This window comes from Pygoscelis adeliae, unplaced genomic scaffold (genome assembly GCF_000699105.1).
Source record: "Pygoscelis adeliae isolate BGI_AS28 unplaced genomic scaffold, ASM69910v1 Scaffold168, whole genome shotgun sequence".
NCBI lineage: Eukaryota > Metazoa > Chordata > Aves > Sphenisciformes > Spheniscidae > Pygoscelis > Pygoscelis adeliae.
This window is the reverse complement of record NW_008825566.1, coordinates 3,577,646-3,601,832: the sequence shown is the minus strand read 5'-3', so window position 1 is coordinate 3,601,832 and position 24,187 is coordinate 3,577,646. Positions and strand designations below refer to the sequence as shown.

General features: G+C 35.8%; 1 protein-coding gene across 1 annotated transcript in view; it reads left to right on the top strand.

Annotated features, from left to right (window-relative positions):
• The window catches only part of ASAP2 (ArfGAP with SH3 domain, ankyrin repeat and PH domain 2), a 168,825-nt gene that overhangs the window by 124,772 nt on the left and 19,866 nt on the right, over positions 1 to 24,187 (top strand). Inside the window, 14 exon segments of the mRNA XM_009332513.1 lie at positions 1,785 to 1,870; positions 3,256 to 3,331; positions 3,818 to 3,904; positions 9,634 to 9,737; positions 9,856 to 9,925; positions 15,338 to 15,425; positions 17,306 to 17,354; positions 17,464 to 17,630; positions 19,025 to 19,158; positions 19,893 to 19,987; positions 21,683 to 21,872; positions 22,318 to 22,403; positions 22,613 to 22,728; positions 23,210 to 23,277. Coding sequence (XP_009330788.1) covers positions 1,785 to 1,870; positions 3,256 to 3,331; positions 3,818 to 3,904; positions 9,634 to 9,737; positions 9,856 to 9,925; positions 15,338 to 15,425; positions 17,306 to 17,354; positions 17,464 to 17,630; positions 19,025 to 19,158; positions 19,893 to 19,987; positions 21,683 to 21,872; positions 22,318 to 22,403; positions 22,613 to 22,728; positions 23,210 to 23,277 — 1,416 coding nt within the window.

The following is a 24,187-nucleotide window of genomic DNA, read 5'->3' as shown; positions in this document are numbered from 1 at the left end:
TGAAGAGAGACTCCAGTCTAGCACACTGTTGGACTGGTGCTGAAAAAAAAGTGCTAAGGATGGAATCCCGTTGTCTTTCAAGATGTTTCAGAATGTTTCTACTTTGGAATATTTGTGATTTTGCAGTATGTTAAATCTGATGTGAATATTTTTGATTCGATTCGTTTAAGGGCATGCCAGGTTCTGTGGTTGGGAATTCAAGGTGCTGTGTTCGTTCTTTCTATGCATTAGCTCAAAAATATACCATGGGTGTTTCTTCTGTTTTTACTATGATGATTAGAGCTAATTTGACTCATATGCCAACATAGCTTAACGGTAGTTGTCCTCAATACCACTTTTAGTAACTGCATGCGCTGATACTTAGTAGAAAAGCTTCACATTCCTATACGGAGTCAGACTAAAGTATTCAAAACTGATGAAGGCATTTGAGTACCCAATAAACATATGGATGTTGCCAGCTAATTGCCCATCTGTATCCTTCCTAAGAAACAACCAGGAACAGATGCTTCTCTCTTCCTGTGTCACAGTAAAGGAGGAGTTCACTTTAGTCAGTTGTGATAATAAAATGCAGGGTGAAGTCTGTGAAATTGAATCAAGTTACCTTCAATGTGGAATAGCTGCAGTGTATCCTGTATTTCTTCTGATTTTTGGGAAAAGAAGTTTATACTCGGTTACCTCTGAATAGTCGTAAATGGGGACTTTGTTTTGGTTTTGTTAGTAAATCAGAAGTGTGACATATTGAAGTTGTGTCATAAGTACAGGCTAGTTCTCTATAAATTGTGAAAGTGAACCGAATACCAGATGCCTACAGCTCCATTTTAAATTAACAGGAGCTAGAAAGGTGATTCTTCTAACTAAATGCTATCCAGTGCACACGTCTACATTTAGGCTAATCATCTGTTCACCTGAACCAGCATAAAAAGCTGCAACATTGAAAGCTGGCACTTGGATACTGCTTTATTTTAGTGGGTTGAAAACATTTAGGGTGTACTGAGGGTAGGGGAAAACCATGCATTAAAGCATTGCTAAGACATTCACTCCTTTGCTTGGTGGTCACTGTCTAAACGGGTTAAAAAATTTTGTCATTTAATGGACAGTTAAGGACTCCTGTAAATATTTGGTGAATCTTACTTCTGCTTGCATGGCTGATGTCTTTTGTGCTATAGCATTCAGGGGAGGAGCTGTCACTTAATATGGACTTTGATTGTGCCTAATGCAAAAGGACACTAACTACACTTTTTTTTAGCTTGACAGTAGATTTTTTATATCTCTTGCTAAACTGTAATTTGCTGTAATTACCGTGTATAAGGAACTGATAGAGAAAATGATAAAATCAGAAGGCAGATTTAAAAAATGGTTAAAATAATCCCTCACTTTTTTGAGTAAACTGCTTTCTTCCTTAATGACATCTATTTAGCAATGAATTTAACAACTGGTGAGATAGACATGTTAGATGGGCTGCTAGGTTTAATAATGGGTTCCTAAATTTACTACACAAACCCTTTTATGCTTCCTTTAATACAGGCTTCCACTAGGAGCCATGAAGGATGTTTTAACAATTTGAACTAACCATAGTGAAGTATTCCCACAGGGTATCAGAAATCAGCAGTGACAACAGTTGCTTTTGTGTGATTAACCCTTGAAGCCACTGTTTGATGCATTCTCTTTTAGGTCTTCTAAATCTGCAACTGTTAAAGCTTCTTGAAATATAACTGAAAATAAAATGTTTAAAAAATACTGTAGCAGTAATAATTAATTTCTTTTGTGAATTACTGTTTTAACAGTACCTGCTGAAAGTCAATGAGATCAAGATTAAAAAAGGAGTGGACTTGCTTCAGAACTTGATCAAGTATTTTCATGCTCAGTGCAAGTATGTTTTAGTTTTCTTTATATCTACACAATAACTGGAACAATGTTTTGTTTTAAACTTTTGACATCATCATAACACTTTTCTAGATTTTTCAAAATAAATTAAGATTCAGCTGTTCTCACGGATGTCTTTTGACAAATTGCTTTTGTCACAGATTAGTCATTGCTTTTGTTACTATATTCCGAAACATGTAATGAGGTTGAGCTGGTCCCATAGAATATAATTGTCTGTTCCAAAGGAGTGCTGCACAATAATTTGGCATATTTCGTAAACTACTCTTGAAACAGAGCTATTAGTTTGGTCTATTAGTTAGTGGTCCGTTAGTTTTGATGGGCTTTTTTGAGTGTATCTAGCAATGATCTAAATTAATTCAGTGCTCAAGAAAAATAAATTGCATAAGCAGTGGGATAAAACTATATTGAAAGAATCACTCTTTTTCTAATTAATTGGAGGACTCAGTAATAAAACACAAAGCTCTCATGAGAATGATGTACTTCTTTATGATAGTCTTACAGATCAATAGTATAGCAACAAAGTCATAGCTATAAACTTGAAAGAGCTGCTGTTAACCTGTTCAAATGGGTAAGTTTTCATCTTAAAAGACCAGTGTGCGTCTAGGTAGGTTTTTTCCCTATATAGTTATGTTGCTTTTAAAATCAGTTTCACTTGTTGTATGTCATTTATCTGCTCTGTCCATTTAATAAAATTTCAACAGCATAAATGCTGTGTTGTGTTGCCACTTTCATGTCTGCTTCCCGGAGTGAAAATGTTTTCTGTTGCAAATGGTGCAGCAATTTTTAATCAAATGTGCGTGTAGTTGTGGTTTCTTTAAATGTATTTTTTAAATCTCACTTTTTTTAAGAGCTGCAGTACTTCACATAGATAACATTACTGTGCTAATACAAAAATACATATGATACAGTAGCATGTAGCATATTCAGTTTGCATATAGGCCATAATTAATGCTTGGGAAACAAAGGTGTTTTCCTTTAGTAGGAAGATTGCATCAGACGTGAAATTATTTGGCTCCAAGAAGTCAGAATTATTTTATATCTACTAGAGCTTTTGCTGTTCTACAAATGAATCTTGCTTGTTCAGGGCCTTCAAAAACTGGGATGAGAACCTGTATTTGAGGTGAGAATGAGGAAAACTTACATGGCAGTGAATTGTGGCAGTTCTGAATCTAATAGGGGGTTTTGCATGTTAGAATAAGCTATGATGGAAATAAAGAGGTGGATCAGTCAAAGACGCATTAAAAAGATAGATGTGTAATGTTTTGAAGTTTATGGCATGGCATAATACGCACGTCTTCCTTTGGCAACTTTTTAAACAGAAAATACAAAGTAAAGTTTAATAACAGTCTGCTTTTTGTTTTTCTTTTTAAGTTTCTTTCAGGATGGGTTAAAAGCAGTTGAAAGTCTCAAGCCTTCAATTGAGACTCTCTCGACAGATCTCTATACAGTGAGTAGCAACCTTTCACATTTGTGTTGTAAACTTAGGTTTTTACAACAGAACTGTGATCATTTTAGTTCAGGTTGGCTGACTGTTTTAATAGTCAGCATTTTAAGGTTTTGAGTAGATTTTTGAGTAAAATTTTGTTTTAATATCATATCCAGAAGCCTTAGTTTCAGTTTGGGACCCCACTGTGTAAAATGTTAGGAAAACAGTCTTTGCTCTAAAATGTTTACTAAGTGGAAAATAACATATGGTTTCAAATTGAACACAAGGAAGCAAGAACAGTGTGAGGTCTTAAACCCAGCAACATCCTAGCCATTGTCAAGTTTTCTGAAGATATAAAGGAAAATAAACTGATCACATTATCTTTTCTCTTTGTGTTTTCATTCTTGCTGAACATTTCTCAGAAAAATGAACCAATTAAGTAGCAAGTTTGGAAGAACTGCGTTAAAAAGAAATAATATTTTTAACCTGTGGTTTTTTTCATTCAAGATTAAACAAGCACAAGATGAGGAAAGAAGACAATTAACACAGCTTAGAGATATTTTAAAATCAGCACTCCAGGTTGATCAGAAAGAGGTGAGCATATAAGGTGGTTTAACTTTGGAATACCCTTTTTAATTACTTCTAATGTAATGTTAGTATTTGAAATAGTTATTTTAACTTTTATCAGCCACCTAATTTTTTTTGTTTATTCATCTTTGCTTTGATGCTGATATTGAATGTTTCTGACAAAGGCGTTTTTTTTTTTTTAAATTAATTCCCACTAAAAATATATGAGACTTATTGCAAAATAATTTCTTTTTGTTACCAATATTGCAAAATACTTAAGATGGTGCACTGTCTGTGACCTAACAGACAATGGTGTCTATGTTGCTCAAACTGAGAATGGAAGAACTTTGGCAGTATCAAGGAGACCCCATTAGTACAACCTTATCTCACAGTACTATTCCAGACTGTATAAAGTTTATGTAAAACTGAACTTCAAATCCGCAAACACCTCTTGTCATCATCTGCAATAATGACAATTAAGTTTGCTACTCTGCTGCAAGATGCCAGTTTTCAAACATGTGAGAGCTGGGTCAGTTTGGCAATCTAACAAATAAGTATTTTCTGAGTTTCGGTTATGATTGCTGTTAGATTGAAAGAATTCTGGAGTAGTTTTATTTGGCAAACTCTGGTTTGGAAGCAAGCATCTTTTGTATAATCAAATCATAAATATTAGGTGTACTTTTGTTGCAGATTGCTAGTGCTTCCTCTTCATGTAAATAAATGCCAGCCAGCTTCCTTTGTGTGGCTGCTGGGCCATGAATAAGTGATGAATGAACCCCCTACCCTCCTTTTCAGATTCTCTTTCTGAGAGGGATCACAATGAAATAGTTTAGTCTGTAGGGCTCAGACTTCCTTGATCTTTTCCGGTCTTGCTTTCATCTTCCCCTAAAGGTTATGGTGACTCCTAGCTCTTAGGTGGCCAGATAATGGTTGTTGAGCAACCTAATCTAGTGAAGATGTCCCTGCCCATGGCCTGGAGGGTTGGACTAGATGATCTTTAAAGGTCCCTTCCAACCCAGACCATTCTGTTATGACTTGCTGATAGGCATTTGAACAGCCTTAGACCCTCTTCACTTTGAGGTTCTGTTTGTTACCATGTGAAGTTTGTGATAATGATCATTGTGTACGAAGTCCCATATAGTTTGCAGGCACTTTCTTAGGTTCTGCCTGTAGTAATTAGGACTCACTGAGGGGTGCATTTGCTAAAAACTTCCAAATTTGAGCTCCGTGGAATTAAAGACTAGGATTCACCCTTGATTGCCCACCCTCAGTAAGGAGTCTTTGCTGTTCAGGGTGTGTTAGCAAGCTTCCTGTTTTATTCGGGTCTTTGTTCAAGAGAGATAATAGAAGCAGTTGGGTTTCATGGTTGCTGGGAATATTGCTTTTCTATGTTTACCTGTTTATCAGTGATACTGATATTAAATGTATATGGAAGGTGTGGTGAGCACATATCTTTTCACAGACTGAAAAATGTAATAATATACATAAATTTATTAGTTGTACTGCTTTTGTTGCATTTAAAAATACAAGTGTAAAAAATGCTTTATGCTATATTCATTATTTATTAATTCTGCAAGTTTAGATATAGATGCTTACCTGCAAAGCGTGAGAAGTACTATAATTATTTTTAAAGTTTTTTGAAAACATGAATTAATCAGTGGGATGCCAAAAAATCCTGGTATAATTTACTGTACGACCCAGTAATATTATTCTTGTTGCACTGTAATTTCCTTTACTATAACTGATTTCTTTTTCCTTCCTGAAATGCATTTACATTTTGTGACCGAAGTCTAGGAGAGTAAGTGTTACTATGTTTTAATGAAAATAGTTGGCATGATTTCTATTCAGATTTCAAGAAACTGGATTTTTCCTCTCAGCTTTTTTCTGTTTGTATGAAAAGACTGGGTTTTTATTTCCCCCCTCTTCTGTTTGTTGTTTTACCAAAAAAACCTTATCAGATTGTTCTTGGGAAAGAAAACTGCTGTAAGACAAATTGGTGATTTCCTTTTCACTCTCTTTTGGGAATTAAATCCAGTTGCTTGATTTGATGTTCTAGCAAGATTTTGAAGATATATGTATTTTTATTTAAAATGGACTTAATGTATGAAATAATAGAATGTTGACAAATATTGTTTCTGTTGTGTTTGGGAAAAAAAAAAAATACTCATAGTGAACCTTTTTTGTTGTGCCTGTATACATAGTTTCCTCCTGCACAGAACTTCCTTAAACCTGGTTTGTATTGAAACTTCTTTTTGAAACATCATTGTGTGTACATATCCGTAATTTTTAATTTTTGAACTTTTATTTTTCAAACTGTAGAGCTCCCACAAGTTTCGGGGTCAACCTTAAAGTCGTATTGCCTTCATTTCTCTCTTTCCTGTGTCCTCTCTGAAGGTAGCCTTACTGTAGTGTTTAGATTTGCTTCTGCTTCTTCTATGCGTTTGGTAGAACCTATAATCTATTTAGGCCACTGCAAAATAGGATACATTTTGTGTTTCTTGACAAAAATTTATGGTAGCTGTGCTATAGGAGAGGCTGCCTGCAGGGGGTTCTGGCAGATAAATCTGTTGGAGGGTCTGTGGGGCTGTAACAGATAAGGGATGGATCTCTGAAACATCCTCTTGGCAATGATCCTGCAAATGCAAGAGAAGCTCAGGCTCTTGGAGAGCTGTAAGGGCTTTTTGGCAGCTTTACGCACAGGAGTGATCCTGACAGTCTAAAATCCTGCTCCATGGGAGCTGTGGAATGGCTGGCCAAAATTTGCCATGTATAAGTTAAAGCACCTTGTGTGGAAAGTTCTGCTGTGTTCAAATAGTGGGGCTGATAAATAGGTTTTTAGAATCTCTCTTATCAGTAGTCACAGACCATCTTTACAGAATACTGTTTTCACATTTCTTTCATTTTTAGCTGTGCTATTCAGCTTGATTTAGAAGTCAGTCTTCGGAAGAAATAATTTCAAACCTCTTTATGGTCAGTGAAGTGATTCACTATAAACATGCTGCAATGAAATGACTCACCTTTTCTGTATGCCTATCTGCATTTCGAAGCTGATAAAGTGGACAAAGTTCAGTTTCTTAGGCTTGTGTACTTCAGATCTTGTTATGTTCAAGAGATATTTGAAATGACAATACTCTGCACTAGGTATGTCCTATATCCTGCGGTGATCCATTTCCTCCCATAGGTAATGTACATTGTTACTGCTCCTCCGATGAGGCCATTGAGTCTGACCCTGTTATCTGTGATTTGTACTCCTGTTACATGCAATATGCAAACCAGAAATAAGGGAAGATCCTCTGGGGAGCCTGCATGTGAAAAAGGCATGCTGAAATTGCCCGGAAGGATGTTAATTGTGATGGTGACTTGTGGTATGGCATCCCGTCTGTTAGGAGCCAGATCAAAATCATGAACTTGCTTGTCAGAGAGCTGTGGAAAACCATCATCTGGCAATCACGTTGGACACTATTGGTTTGGCCATGGCCTGAAACGGGGATTTAAAATTGAGAATCTCCTTGTTTTGTCCTTAATTCCCTTTCATGAAGTAGTATTAAATTTTTTAAAGATATTGCTCATAATAATGAATGTGTGGAAATACACGTCAGCTACAGCAGCTTCCTCTCTGGTTGAAATAAGGCAGGAAGCTTGTATTATTGGCTTGCCAGTTTGGCCAAACACAACAGCTGAGTGTAAACAACAGCTGAAGGGAGGTAGCCAAAATGCAGCAGAAAATACTCCACAGAAAGTAGCAGCACAGTCTTAAGTAATGGGAATAGTGCTATGAGCAGGTGTTGGAGGTCATCTGAAATCTTTGCTTAATTGAGGATGTGGAGAACTGAAATTAATTTCCTGTAAGGCCTCTAATCTTCTTGGGAATGGAGTTCCTTTACTGACTAATGGGAGGCAGAGATCAAGGCACTGGTAGGACACAATAGGCAGTGACAGATCAGATTTTCTTCAGAAGTCAGTAAATGTATGCGTGCGGCGGTTCTTAATCAGTGATGAGAATGCTTTTTGTTGTTCTGTTTTTATGTTGGGCAGACAGAGTGCAAAACCAAATAATTCTATGTAAACAGGCTGGAGAGGAACGATGAACAGACTGGTTTAAAACTGAAGGGATGCTTTGTCAGGCATGGACATTTAAGTGGCGGTTTTGTAGCGCCTTTAAAAGCCTTAGATGAATGTTGTAGTTACCTGATACGGCTTCCGAGATCACTAGCTGAGAGACAGGGAAGTGGGCACAGGTTGCTTCTCCTGAAAAGGAGCACCAAGGAGTGCTGCAGCCCGCTTTGAGCTCAGCTCATGGTTCTCAGGACCACTGAGCTCCAGCACCGTACTCAGGATGAGCCTGAAATCCTGAAGCCTGAAGGTGTGGAGTCCTAAGTGCACTGAACAGGAATGTAGGTGGTAGCTCTGTCCCTACAGCCATATTTTGGACCCGTCATGTGTTGCCACTACTGTTGAGGATGATGCTGAACAGCTTTGGTAGCAGGATGTGCTGCTGGAGCTTGTAAAGGAGCAGCATTCCATCTGAGCTGGCATTCTCTGGGGAGAAGCACAGTCCAAGTGTGTTCTTGGTTTTAGTTGGTCTTTTTGCCTTGCTTATATCCAGAGATGTCTTATACTTAGGCTAATAAAGTGTATGAAGCTAACTGTAATTAGAGAGAAAATACCTATCTTAATTCATACTTTTTAGATCACTGTATATTTTATTTTATCATGTGTACACTCTGAAAACCCAAAATGATGTATCTTGTGATCATACTCCTAGTGTATCTGAGACAAACTATCTCATCTTTTTAGCAAAAGAGGTTTTTTATCAAATTAGTAAGTTTATTTCTTAATAGCTCTTAAGTTTTTGCTTAGAATAGCTCAGATAGTAATTTAAGTGACCTGCTTTCTTTGTGGTTTTTTTCCTCGCTATACTTGTATTATCCGCCATGTATAACAGAGGCGTATTACATCCACAGAGCAAAGATAGTAGAAAAGAAAATAATAAATATTATAAGTACTAGTCATTGTTACTGTATGCATTGAAAAATCCATCTTATCATGTTACTGCTGTTAATATAGCATGACACATTAGATTTCCCATTATCAGGTTCTTATTTTTTAAGAAGTTGGACTCTTACAGCAGTGGGTCCTGCCTCTGGGTAGTTCTGAGAACAGTGAGAAGGGTTTAGTTAATCCTTGTCACTTCCTGTCCCAGAATTCTACTTTGTTCAAGATATTTTGGTTTAAATTATATTTAAAAATAACTTTTCAATTTTCCTGTTTGCCTCCTGAACTATGTTTCCAGGAGGTCTCCTCTGCTTTTCAGAGAATAACATGACTCAGTTTCCACAAGGAAAACCACTTCTTCAGATTTATGTATGTAATTTTTTTACAATGGAAGGGTGCACTAGGAATTGCAGGTAATAATAATCTTTAGTGTTTGTACATGGCAGTGTTTGCATGAGTTGGAAAGCCTGCTGCTTAATTAATTTTTGGGTTTAAAAAACCCATATATTAAGGCCAATAGTAAAGCTAAATAAAAGCAAGAGGATTTTGGCAGGTGCTGATAATGGCTACTTCTCCAATGTTTTTTGTGCCCTCTGAAAAAAGAAATGGATCTTGTTCTCTCTCACTGAGGAGAAAAAAATGTGCTTCGTTTGGCCTGTGGGATTAGAGCAGGAAGGAAAGGCTCTGAAACTCATTAATAGGGGGGATATTTTGGTTGAAAGTGTGGAATGCATTACAAATTGCTGTTCTGTATATTTCAGGATTCTCAGATTCGTCAGAGTACAGCTTACAGTTTACATCAGCCTCAGGGAAACAAGGAGCATGGCACTGAACGAAATGGTAGTCTGTACAAGAAAAGTGATGGGTAAGTACTGCCAGCTTCTACTGAAAAAAAAAAATTAGGTCCTAAGAGCTGAAGCAATGTAATTCTAAATATATTAAAAACCGAGTAACTTTTTTTTTTTTCCCCCCCTTTAAACCAGAATCAGAAAAGTGTGGCAGAAAAGGAAGTGCTCAGTTAAAAATGGTTTTCTTACAATTTCCCATGGTACAGTAAGTATTTGTTTACAGTATTTTATGTACATGGTTGCTAATACAAAAAGGCAAGCTATGCTGGTCTATATTTATAATTTGGAATTAGCTAGATTCCTGATGCAGCGTTTTGAATATGAGGGATACATTTTTTTAAGGCAGTCTTTCAGAAATATATCGACATACACAGTATCTAAAAATACAACTGTTTTAATGCTCGACTGTTAATGGGGAAAAAATGGCTTTTTTAATGACTTGTTTAGTTCATGTAAACTGTTCATATTTTACCAGACTATCTAAAAATACAAATCCTAACTTTGTTTTTTTTGAAAGATATGGTTGGCCGTTAATCCATCTTTTAGATATGGGTTAAAAAACTTTTTATATTTACAAGACAAACTGAGAGAATGCTGAATCTCTTCTCTCCTCCAGATTTGCTGCTATATGGTAATCTGTTATGAAGGTAGCTTTTCTGGGGAGTAGCTGTTGGGGAAAATCAACTCTGAAGGCAACTTCTACCAGAATGACAAGAGATAGAGAGTTAGAAGTCCCTCTTTCTTTGCTACCAATATTTAAAAACACATTAACAAACTTTTAATATTTATACTTAAAGTTTTAAAACTTTATACTTTCATATTTTGGTAATTTTTTACCAAAGCTGTTTTTGCTTTCCCATAACTTCTCTCTTCTTATATTGCTTTCTTGAAACTTTTAAGAAGGTTTCTTAAGGCAAAAATCAACTCAGTAACAGTATTTCCCATTCTTGGTCTAATAAACAGTCCTGTTTCTTGATCCTGTTATGAACTGTTCTGTTCTTCATCCTGTTATGCCTGTTGCTATGACTACAAGTTGACCCTGGCAGCAAAAATGAATCAATCTCTCATTTGTGCATCTAACCACAAGCTGTTGCCTTCTGAACTGACAGCCAGGAGTTAAGGAGGAGTGCAAAACCAGGCCTGCAAAGTAGAGTTGTTACTATGGCTTTGGAATTGTCCACCAGTTTATCCCTGTTCTCATTCAAGTGCGTATGAGTGCATCTTTGTCAGAGAAAAGTCTATTACTGTTTCTATACTGGTGTCTCTGTGTGCTGTAAATGCGCTTGGCATTGGACGTGCTGTAGTGGTACCAGTAGGAGTGTAGCTAGGGCAGCTCAGAGCTGGCAGAGGCTACAAAATCCACTTGTGGAGCAGAATTTTAAAACTTTCACATGCAAGTACAGTTACCGAGTCTATCAAGATACTGTTGTTCTTCTCTTTTTATAAGCCATCTACCAGATGGTCTAACGTTTTTAGAAGCAGTAAGTTCCCACTGAAATCAGTGGAGCTGTAGCTGGAAATCAGTTGCTAAGGTAGGTACTTCAATGTGAGTTTAGATATGTGGGTTTCACAGGTTTGGTCTTGATCTCTTTGTATTACAAAATTAAAAGAGTACCTTCTTGTTTTAAAATACACTCCTAAAAAGTATTTTTACTTATTTGCTCACTTTCCCCTTATGTATTGATGGCAGTTTTATGTAAAAATACAATGCTTGTTTCCTAGACTTTGAAATGGGTAGAAGCGATTTCTGTTCGTTAAGAATTTTCTGGGCTGCACTGAATGTCTTCTGAGACTTCTGAAGCAACAACATTGATTTCCAAGCTTTCTCAGGGTTGATGTCTCCTGTGTCATTCTCTCTTCCCAGCTGTTCATCAAAATGAACCATCTCTCAGAAATTCAGTTGTCAGTTTTGTTTGCTTTATCAAATACAAATTTGTAAATGCTTTTCCTTTAAAGGCTAAGTATTCTTCATGGATTTCTGTTCTTTGGTTATGTAGCTTCTCTTTATGAGGGACTATTTTTTCAGTTAGTTTCTGGAACAGCTATCTTCAGGCAGTTGCAGATGCTGTATTCTGACTTAAAGTTGCCTGCCAAGCGCTCTCCTGATATGGATGGGGAGAGAATATAGCTGGTTCTCTGTCAGTCACCCAGCTGTAACGCTGAATGCATGTGTCTGCATTGGCATATGTGCAGAAGTCATACTTTTAGACAACTAAAAGCTTCAAAGAAATTAGCATTCATAGAGCAACGTGCAAGGTAATGGTTGATGGAAAAACAGACACTGCTCCTTTGTGTAATTATTAGCAGCTGGAAATTTTCCAACATCTACCTGACTGCAATTTAATATACATAGATGAAAAAACAATGATAGAAGCAGATTGAACCATGTAAATAGGAATTCCTAAGTGGTTTGCAGATCAGCAAGTCCCAAGGGAAAAACTTATATTTGAGGAACCTCAGATTCCTCAAAGTTGGTTTGTGTTTAAAGAGCTTAAATGGAATTTGCTAGTTGTCTGCAAAAAAGGAATATAAGAGAGACTCATTATCAAGGAATCTTTTTTTGTTGTTCTTTCTTTACTGCTGGAAACTTTAATCTACCATTATGATTAACAGGGCAATCTGAAGGCAAAAGAGTCAGATTTAATATTTTGATTCTTAAGTAGATCACTATGATATCCAGAAAAAATGCATGATGAAATCAGCCAACCAGTCTGTTAAGTATGTGAACACATTTGCTCATGCCTTTTGTAAAAATCAGCTCTGTATCATGGCGCTCCTCTGTATTGTCTTAGAGGCCTAACCTTTTGATTCCTACACTTACTGTTTGTTGCCAGAACATATAAGAAGTCAGTTTTGGTGGTTGGAGACCACTACACAACTTGATGCTGAAGTCGGCACATATTGCATGAGAGGTGGCAGCACATCTTTTCAGGGTGTTGGTGTGTTACCATGGATGTCTGAAAATTCACTAGTAGTCTGAAATTTAATTGTCTAATCAGAGACTCAAGCAGGAAAATGAAAACCAGAGGTTTCAAACAAATAGTGTAATAGCAATTACGCGTTTGTTACCATTTTCTACTTCTAGTGTCTCCTAATCCTGCCAAACATCTGGTTCAACCTACAGCCTAGTGTGGCTAAGGAATTTATACAGTCTTGCCTCCCTTTGTCTTGAGACTCTAACTTCTCCCCAAGCAGCACCTGCTGTGTGAGAGAAGTGTGTTGTCCACCAAGTAACGGGCATGTGTTGGGGAGGCAGGTGGAGAGAGCTGTTATTTGGCCACAGGATAAAAGCATAAATGCTATCAGCCACATGCAAAGATGTCAGGGGTTTTTAATACCCTTGTTAATGCTGACTTCAGGTTAGGAGGTCCTTGGTTAAAAGCTTTGGAATATGTTTGGATTCCAAGATCAGCACATTGGCCCAGGATGTGTTTTAGGTTGTTGAAGCCATTTCTTTGGGTTCTCAGATCCTGATATGGAGTTCTTATGCTGCATTCTCCTATCCAGAGATAGGAGTTCTGTGTATATTGGTCCTTCAGACCTCTCTGAAGCATTTTAGTGGGTCCATTTACAGCTTCATATTTCATAAGTTACAGAAAACTAGTTAGGTCCTGAATGTGCTTCAGATCCAAAGTCCCAGGGCAAGTGGATTCTTTCTTAACCTGCATTTACTTGTGTTTTTACATTTTCATAGAGCCTGTGAGAAAGCCTATGAGTTGCCCAGTGGCTTGTTTACCAAATACTTATGTTTAATTTTTGTTTGCTTTATTTTGTATTTTCATTATAGGCAGCTTCTGGACACTTCTTGGACAAACAGTCACATTAAAAATGTAAACACTGGAAACTTTAGTGCTATGGCTATTGAGTATATTTAAATATAACCAAGAAAATGGGCCCCAGCTGGCATTTTCAAGATGTTTTCTCGTATGCTTCTAGTTACAAAGAACTCTTGTTGTTGTTAGGCTAAAATAATGAAACCTGTGTGCACTTTTACTACTAAAAGGAATGTCTGGAATTTGAAAAGCTATTTACTAGGCAGAGAACACAATGTGGTTGTCAATTAATTGTCATCGTGCTGCCTTCAAAACCTCTCTTGGGTACAATTTATTTTACATTGCCCAGCAAGTGACCTGCAGGTTTGTTGTTTCAAAGTATACAGGACTTTGTTATGTCTGCTGCTTATGTTTTTCAAGGACACCATGCTGCCTTTTTTTTTCTTTTAAAACGGGGGAAAAAAAAGTAATTGTTTCCCATCTTATGTTTCTTCATAGTTTTGTTTTTTTACTGGTCTTCAGACATAATGATGTTGCTGTTCTTTTTTGACCAGCTACATCATTTTATCAGATTGTTTCAAGGAAGTCTGTACTCTTCAGACTTATTCTCCCTTCTTTTTTGAATGATATGTTTTCATCAATAAATTTAGAAGAGATTGAGAATATGTACGTTTCTTATGATTCATTGCAAGTTAATTACATTATGTGGTAGTTCGGCTTCATTTGATAATAGTTCTTGTTTAGACGATTAAATCTTGTTTTAGCAACTCGATAGATTAAAATTGTTAGAATGCAACAATAAGCGTGGTAATGTGTTTATGTATATTGCTATCTTTACAATAGTACTTTCCTAATGATTTAAACAAATTATTATTATTTTCAGATATTATTGTCTAGAGCAGAGCCTCTCTAGTTAAATCTGCTTTCTGATTGCATTATTCTAAAAGAAGAGTGAAACTAGTTATCCATTGTAGCAAGTGCAAGCCATTCCTCAAGTCAAGGTTGCAAACTTAACATCTTAACTAGGTCCTAACCCAAGTCTGTAGGACAGGCGGGTTAAGGGAAAGAAGAGATTAGCGCAGAGATGCTATTTGAAAAGTCTTTGTAGCCTTCATGAGATTTTCCCAAAGTGAAGCTTGCTTGTGCATTTTGTTTTTAGTAAAACATTGCTGTTTTTTATTTAATAAGGAACTGAAATAGCTGAGAGGAACTTGACTAGAAAACATATATCGTTGTAGAATATATTTTGGTTCACTGCATTTCTTGGTAATGAACTATCTCAGTTTAGTTTTGCATATGTTTGTTGCAAGACTTCTCTGTGCAAACTTCTTATTTTCCTTCAATGTGTCCCTTTAGTGATTTAAAAATTGAGCATTTGTTCTAAACTTGTTATCTAGGCTCTCTTTAAAGACATTAGCAGGAGTCGAATTATTTGATTATTGAAAACCTAGACAACTAATTTTTTAAAACTAAATTTCTAAATGTTGGAGGATTAAACTTACGTAAAATTAATCTGTCTCTTTGTCATACCTGATTTCTTCAGATAAGTGTTACTGGTAAGGTGATCAGAGTAGTGATAATTAAAGTGATTTTAACCCTCTTCCCTTTCAAAATTCTAGTGACTATCGAGTTATCAGTGAACAAAATAGCCAAATATAAGAAAATGTAGTTTACAAACCATGATGCAGAAGAAAACATAAATCAAAACCTGTGTACCTTAAAAATTTAAAGTAATAGCCATTTGTCAAGTCTTTTTGGCCAGTGGGATGTTATCCTATGTTTTTGGACTGCAGGGCTCAGTCATTATCAATATACTAAAATGTGTATGCTTTATCTTCAAATAGGCTAACCGACCTCCAGCAAAGCTCAATCTGTTAACCTGCCAAGTGAAAACAAACCCAGAGGAGAAAAAATGTTTTGACCTCATATCACGTAGGTTTGTTGTTTAGGTCTTTTTACTTGCAGCTAATATCAAAGGGTTTTGCATTAGTTCTGTACGTGTCAATAATCCACTTAAACATTTTCACAATTGTAGAATGCTTTCCCTTTATAAAATGTCCTTCCTATGACGATTTAACATTTCACTTATTTTAGCATAATGCAACTAACTGTACCTGTTTCTTTGGAAAACCACTTGTTTTTAAAGCCATCTTTACTCCTTCTTTCTATATAATTTTGTGCTGCCTTATAGAAGAGAATATTTTTGCTGTGACATCACTCTTTATATTGAAAATGTCACAGCTGATCATCTTGGAAAGTTACGACTTTGTACAAGATCAGAAAGCTTTTAAAACATGACAAAACTTCTTAAAATTTAAGTGTAGTGGTTGCTATGTAACTGTGAAGAAAATACTGAAAGCTTTTTTAGCTTTATTATCTCATAGTAGATATAAAGGTGAGATAAAGAGAGTGCATATTAAAAACACCAAAACAGAATAATTTGCGGAACTGAATGGGATGATACGAAATTGTATAGTAGAATGTTTCCTTTGTTTTCTCAGTGGGACATTTTAGTCTTATATCTATGGGCTCAATAAAAATACATTACTAAAATATATATCTTAAATTATTTGGGGAGAAGAATATAAATCTGTTCCTCATTTGTCTCTTTGTCAGAGCATAAAGTTCTTCTCTATTTGTAAATGTACGGTATGCTACTAACGTTAATAGACTAGTACTCATGTATGCAATATACAGCTTTGCATTTCTGCACAAGCAAGTGGTCTTCCCTGTTTACTTTTGCACTTTCTTTCTTTGTTGATTACCATGTCACATTTTGTCCAATATCAGCTTATCACAACATTATCATTTGTCCTATCATACATACGACAAGGCATAACTGGCCTCTTAGCCTTCTCCAGATCACTTTTTCACTTTGTTTTACTAAAGAGTTTAAAAACATTCCTTGTTTTTTAAAAACTGCAAATTGCTGTATCATGGCAAGATAAAATCTCTTATTCTTTATCTAGCACTTTCCTTTCTGTCCTTTCATGTATCCTTACTCTCTTAATTTCCATGTTTGAAACTATCTTTTAATACCTTTCTGCCTGAATATTTTTCAAACCTTAGGAATTTTCAACCTAGAATATCTTTTTGCCAGGAGCTTTACCTCCGTTCTTCTCATCAACTATACTAATTTTAACTCCAGCTTAATCACCAAACTGTATCATATCTCATTTGTTTCATAGCCTTAAAATATATTACGCTTTTTTTCTTTAATAGTATACTATGATAATAATGCTTAGAATTATGGAAGTTATAGTAAATTGAATTTTTTTTAGCTTGATTTAATTGAAACAGCTTGTGGCTTATCCTGATTGTAGTTTGGACTTTGTGTCTGTCAAATTTGTTTTGTCATTTTTGATTACTGTGGTTTTAAGAGCTCATTTAGAAACTTCAAATCTTTCTTATATACACAGATAAATTAAAATATGGACTCTATATTTTAGTCACACACACCACCACCCCTAGCAGAACTTTAGACTTGTGATTACTGAGGTTATATCTAGAACATGGAAAAATGACTATGCTCTCCTGCTGCTTATGCGATAGAAGCACAGCACTGAAGAAAACAGTTTCCGTTTAAAAAGCAACAAGCCACCTTGTGTAAGCATAGGTATAAACATAGATGAACTGTAGGTACTGTAAGTGAAACTTGCTAAATAGACTTTTTGCCTGTCAACACTCCAGTGATGAGACTAGAGACCTCAGGAGTCAGATATCAATTAATTTTAGGTTTTTCTGAGAGATTTCTGCAAAATCAGTTTTTCAATCATTTTTTTTAATCAGTATGTGAATTATTTATTGTGCAGACGACAGGACGTACCACTTTCAAGCAGAAGATGAACAGGAATGTCAAATGTGAGTTACTTTGCTAATTTTATTTCTGATACTGGTGTTCTACTGAGACATTATCTTGAACTTTAGAAGTGCTGAAACATTTAATAGCAAAATATTACTGCCATTTTAGATGGACATCTGTGCTACAAAACAGCAAAGAAGAAGCTTTAAATAATGCATTCAAAGGAGATGATAACACAGGAGAAAATAATATTGTCCAGGAACTGACAAAAGAAATTATATCTGAAGTCCAGAGGATGACTGGAAATGATGTGTGTTGTGACTGTGGAGCACAAGGTGACTCAATTAAGCATATTTCTAATTGGTAAAACTTGTATGTCTCATGAGAGTATTTAAGCTGATGTTTTATGCTTTCACTTTTACTGCTTATGTCACAAAGATTATACACATAGTAGAATATGCTAACAATTTAATCGCGCTACTTTAGTAAAATTGATTTGCTATATGCATATTGTCAGTGGGGAGAAAAGTTACAAAGAAGCTTATTTTTCTCCCGTGTATTTTGCTAATTGTAACTTTTGCTTATATAAATCAGTTGAACTTATTTTATTAGCCCATATTTTACGTAAGATTTAGGTAAAACTGGACAGCAGTAAGATACTTCAAGCATTTTCCTAATATACCTCTCTTCCTCTCTTTCTTTTTCTCTTCTTTTTTTTTTTTTCTAATTTACTTTTTATGTTTGACTTTGAGAGTGAGCCAGGGAATATGTCTAAGACTGTGCTCATTTGGAAAAGAATGCACCTGCTGACTATGGTTTGCAGTGTTGGTTTTGTTGATTGATGATTATTTTCTACTTTAATCCTCTTAAAATTATTTTTTAAATCCTGCTGTTTCCTGTGTTCTTTTATGTTACAGAGGCATTACAGGATTTAGGTTTTTTTTGATCTGAAACTGTAGCTGAAAACATCAGATCTGAAGCTGTATGCACTTTATAAATGGATGGTAACTTCCAGCAATAGATACGGTATAAAACTATGGGAAGAGTCAATCCTGCTGTCTTTGAAGGAGAAGATTCTGAATAGCTACTACCAAACCTTTATCAAATAAATGAATTTCTAAGCTGTCTAAATCTTCAGAAATTAATTATTTGTCTGGAAGATGAGGGAATGTTATAGTAAGAATGCAAAATACCAGGAGAAAAGACAAGCAAGCGTAATGAAAGGAGAGGGATGAGCCTTAGTATCTTTGAAGTAGTTGAATGAGAATCCATTGTAGTGTGGTGCTGTACGTATACTTCAGAATCACTGCTGCTTCACTTAGTCTGAAGTCTGTACTTGAAATAAAAAAAACCCAACCTGTAGGCATTGTTATTTCAGTTTGAACTGCACCTACACCCCCAGTTGAGAATGTGACATCATTATATTGGTGGTGCAAAAATGCAGTTCCTGAAAGCCGTGTGGAGAACGACAAACTGTACTGTTTGAGCAGCTCCCTTGGAGAGTGATGTCCTTTACAAAAAAAAAAATTTGCATCTTCACATCTTTCGCCATTAAAAAAATCCTGGTTTGTGTTTCCCAGTAGAGTAAATGTGAAGACATAAATTAAAAAACCTGATAATTCATGTACAGGAATCTTATTTTACAGAATTTCACTTCTGTATACTACATTTTCTAGAATGAAATAATTACCTGAATAAATTTTAATTATGTGGGTGCTTTCTGTTTCAGATCCTACCTGGCTTTCAACAAATTTGGGAATTCTAACTTGCATTGAATGCTCAGGAATCCATAGAGAACTTGGTGTTCACTATTCCAGAATGCAATCACTTACATTAGATGTGCTGGGAACATCTGAACTTTTGGTAATCAAATTGCTTTTATTAACTTAAAAATAGTACTATAAAATACTTCCAACACAAGTATATTTTTGTCATTTTAATGATACGTTGTTCCAATCTTGAAAGTTGCCTCTGGATAAAAATTATTTAAGAAAGTGTAATCCTTCAAGTTTAAGGGAACCTCCTGGAACATAGTATCTTACTGTAAACTTTGCCTGATCTTAGAATTCAAATTAGTAGAGGCTTCATATTTTTTGTGTTTCCAAGTATTTTTACCCTTGGTTGCTTTTTAAAAGAACACAGCTGTTTGACATATGAATGTGCCTCTCAGATTAAAAATTGAAGGACTTTGCAAATACTTATCCCATTAATTATTTAGCATTATTTTAGAAGAGAACTTTAATCCCCAAAGGAAGAAAATGTATTCAGCTTTGCTACACAAAGACATTACCACATATCAGCTGCTCTGTGACAGTTCATATGTGAGTTCTTACCCAGCACAAAATATTTTGCATTTATTGTATGAACTGGTGTCTTGATGGATTATTCTGCAGTTACTTGTTTGTGTATTAAATTGCAGCTGAAAACTGACATCCAAAAAGCTACCTAATCTGTTCATGATCACTGACATAGTAGCAGAACTAGGAATCAGAAACAAAAAGTCCCAGCTCCCATTTTCCCTTATCCTCCGACTAGTATGTGTGTGGCCAATAACTGAACATGTTTATTAAGTGAGCTGTGGATCTTTTTTTTAACAGCTTGCAAAGAATATTGGGAATGCTGGGTTTAATGAGATTATGGAATTCTGTCTGCCAGTTGATGAGATGGTCAAACCTAATCCAAGCAGTGATATGTAAGTAAAGAGCCAGTACTTCTGAAAAAGACAGGCATTTAATTTAATATTGCTAATGGGTTGTGCCATTATGGTTTGCACCAGGAGGCCATGGAAGATATATGTCTTATATATAGCCTTATAGCCAAGGAGTAAACCTTTTTTCTGATGCTTTGCATGTCTGTTTTATTGAACTTTATCTGATTGTACCTTCCCTAATAGTAAGGATTAGTTTACCAACTCTCTGAATCATGATTTGTGGGACAGAAACAAATCAAACATGACTTGTTGAGAATTTAAAGACATACAAGGGTAGGGATTAAAAACAAAGCTATTAATTTTGTGCCATTTAAATACAAAATAGAAATTTAATTAAGGTACACGTTTTACCTGAAAGATACTGAACACCTAGCGTTTAGAAACTACACCTAGGACTTAAGTCCATAACTACGTGGAATAAAGACAGAACATTTAATTGAATTCCTCGAAAACACTGAACTGTGATGGCAGAGACACAACAAGGACAGCTGCCTACTTGGCTGGATACTACTCCGTCGTAAAAGAGCTAGTAAATGACACAGAAACAAACCCAGAAGAATTGGCTTTGGATGAAGCTGATTTTACATTATCTGGACTTTCACCATTCTGACAGAATCAATGTTAAACAGTTTAAATTATTTTTGACTACTGCTATCAATATTAATATGGAATATTAATAGTAATTAAAGTTACTAATAATTTTACTGAATGCTAAATCAATAGCATAAGAAGACTGGTAATAAATGGTATTTAAAAAAATCATTTAGTTTGATACATCTACATATTAAATTTGGGGTTTTTTAAATGAGAGCCTGAAGACAAACACTTTTTAAAAACTATGAAGGAATACTGTCATATGCTTTAGGAACAAGAGCTATCCATTGATTCAATTTATTATTATTTGGATTTTTTTTCTTTTTGCCCATTACATAGTATCTAGAGGATAAAGTATGGCTTTGCTAAATGTCTTCCGTGCAATGTTGTGTACATCCCAAGAGCTGGTAAGGTGTTAATGCCTTTGGGAGGTGTGTAGGCTCCTGTCCTGCTGTGATAGGAAGAGTAGTCATCATTTGTTAGTTGCATCTCAACAGCAAAAATGATAACTCATGTGCTGATTCAAGTGTACTAAGTTTTCACCTCAGCTTAGAGGCGAAACTAAAAACTCCACTACATCCTCCCTGTCACAGTTGTCACGAAGAGTTACTTTACAGAACATACTTCTGTGAATACAGATCCAAGGCCTGGACAGTCTGTGCTGAGGCATAAGGCAGATTTTTGTATCGCATGCCTTCCATCCCTTTCCAGCATGTGTAAGAGTATAAGTCAGGTAAACAGAAACCTGCCAGGCTGCTGTTAGCAAACCAGCATTATGAAGCTTTGATGAATCTTCTGTACGTAGAGCTGGGTAATCTTGATCTCAACTTCACACCAGAGTTCAGAGGGGAAAATTCATGGTCTGTCTTCATATTGGATATTTGATTCATCTTCTGTAGCTACATCTCATACTGGAAATACAAGACTGCATGTCTTACATGCATATTTAAAAAGAAAAATTATCATAATTAATGAGAAATAGTCTTTCCCAGATTTTATTTCAAATGACTTGCATGTATTTATGTAAATTCTGATGTGTGTCTTCTGCTAAAAGTTATACAAGTAAATTATATTCAATTTCAGGAATGCAAGAAAAGATTATATTACTGCCAAGTATATTGAGAGAAAATATGCAAGGAAAAAGCACGCTGACAATGCAGCTAAATTACATGCTCTTTGTGAAGCAGTCAAATCAAGAGACATTCTTGGATTAGTCCAAGTATATGCTGATGGTGTGGATCTCACAGAAAAAATTCCACTGGCCAATGGCCATGTAAGTGTTGTAAATTTTATTAAACAAATTGTTATATGTGCAATATGCTTTCATTAATTAAAAAGGACTGTTTTTTCTTAATTGAAAATAAGATTTGAAACACTGTTCTGAACACTTGTCCTTTTGGTGATGTAACTTAACAATAACAAAAGAAGATATTAAACAGTTTAATCTAAAATTCTTTCCAAATACTATCATATTTTAAATGTATTAAAAGATTAAACATTAAATCATTCAGTAATCCATTTATTTTCAACCCATTTGTTTGTTTACTTTAAAGGAACAAAAGGGAAGCAATGAATGTCTTCACAAGAGATGTTTTAACGGTAGCATGTCTGAATATTTTGAAATTAAATGTTTTAATTGATCTAATTTATGTCTTAATAAGATTTCTGCTTCTCTGTAGATCAGAAGAAACAAATGTGTTCTTTTATTCTATTCTTAGGAGCAAGATGAAACAGCACTTCACCTTGCTGTTAGGTCAGTTGATCGAACATCCCTTCATATAGTTGACTTTTTAGTGCAGAACAGGTAAGTGTATGGAAAGCTATTAAAATGTTATTGATACTGCTTTTATGTCAAATAATACAAATACTAAATGAATACAAATACTAAAACTAATTCTAGTATTTGCAAATGTAATTTTATTCCTTTAAAATCTTGTAATGAGAGAAGTTTATTAATACAGCGTAGGAAACTAAGTTTAATCAGCTTTCTTCTTCTTTCTTGTACTCTAATAGTGGCAATCTAGATAAGCAAACATGTAAAGGTAGCACAGCCCTGCATTACTGCTGTCTGACGGACAACGTTGAGTGCCTCAAACTGCTGCTGAGAGGGAAGGCTTCTATTGAAATAGGTAAAAGGGTAATGTGTACTTCAATTTAATATTTGCCACTGCTTCAGATAAGAAACAGCAAAGGTGGAATAAGTGCATTTTCTCCTCAATTGTTTATCATAATTCTGTGAATACGATCTTCATTATAAAAAAAAATCAATATTCACTGTTTATTTCAAGTTTAAAATTGACTTATACATTACACTTGCTCTTTAAACAAATTTAGATAAGTACCAAGATTTTCAACTGATACCTTGTTGCTGAGTTTTATACTGCCATTTCATGGCTATCATTCCATATATATGGCATGTTGAGTTGCTAGTGCTTGTCATGTTCAGAGGGTTGGTATGAGGTGGACCTACATATGAAGGAAAGAGATTAATTTTAGAGTGTGTTGGTCTAGTACTTCACTATGTACCTGCAGGTTTGTCTTTATCTTTAGTAATGGACATGTTAATAGTGACACCTATCATAACAACTTTATTTTCTTGCTGTAATATAGCTAATGAATCAGGAGAGACGCCACTTGATATAGCTAAACGCTTAAAACATACTCACTGTGAAGAGTTGGTAAGTGTTGCATCTTTCTGTGTGTTGTGCATTTATAAGCGGAATCATGTTTGAATATTTAACAGTTTACAGTTGAATATTCAATGAATATATTCCAACCGGAATAGTTGTATACTTAGAAATAGTTACATGCTTATATGAAGTTATATGCTTTTAAGAAGAAAATTATATTTCTTTTTAGATGCTTTGGAAATGCTAAACTTCTTGCGGCCAGGGGATGATTCTGTTTGAGCTATTAGTCCTAGATCCACAAGTGTCTGACATCCCATTGAAATATAATCACTAAAGTACATCTTATGGGTGAAGGCCATGGATGAAGGCCATTCTCTTGTTGCCCAGAGAAGTTGTGGATGCCCCGTCATTGGAAGTGCTCAATGTCAGGTTGGATGGGACTTAAAGCAACCTGATCTAGTGAAAGATGTCCCTGCCCATGGCAGGGGGGAATGGATTAGGTGGTTTTTAAATGTCCCTTCCAACTCAAACCATTCTGTGATTCTATGAAGAGATCTCCTTCTATGACCAGGTGACCCGCCTAGTGGATGAGGGAAAGGCTGTGGATGTGGTCTACCTGGACTTCAGTAAAGCCTTTGACACCGTCGCCCACAGCATTCTCCTAGAGAAGCTGGCGGCTCACGGCTTAGACAGGTGTACTCTGCGCTGGGTCAAAAACTGGCTGGACGGCCGGGCCCAGAGAGTTGTGGTGAATGGATTTCAATCCAGTTGGCGGCCGGTCACGAGCGGTGTTCCCCAGGGCTCAGTTTTGGGGCCGGTCTCGTTCAATATCTTTATCAATGATCTGGACGAGGGGATCGAGTGCACCCTCAGTAAGTTTGCAGATGACACCAAGTTGGGCGGCAGTGTTGATGTGCTCGAGGGTAGGAAGGCTCTGCAGAGGGACCTGGACAGGCTG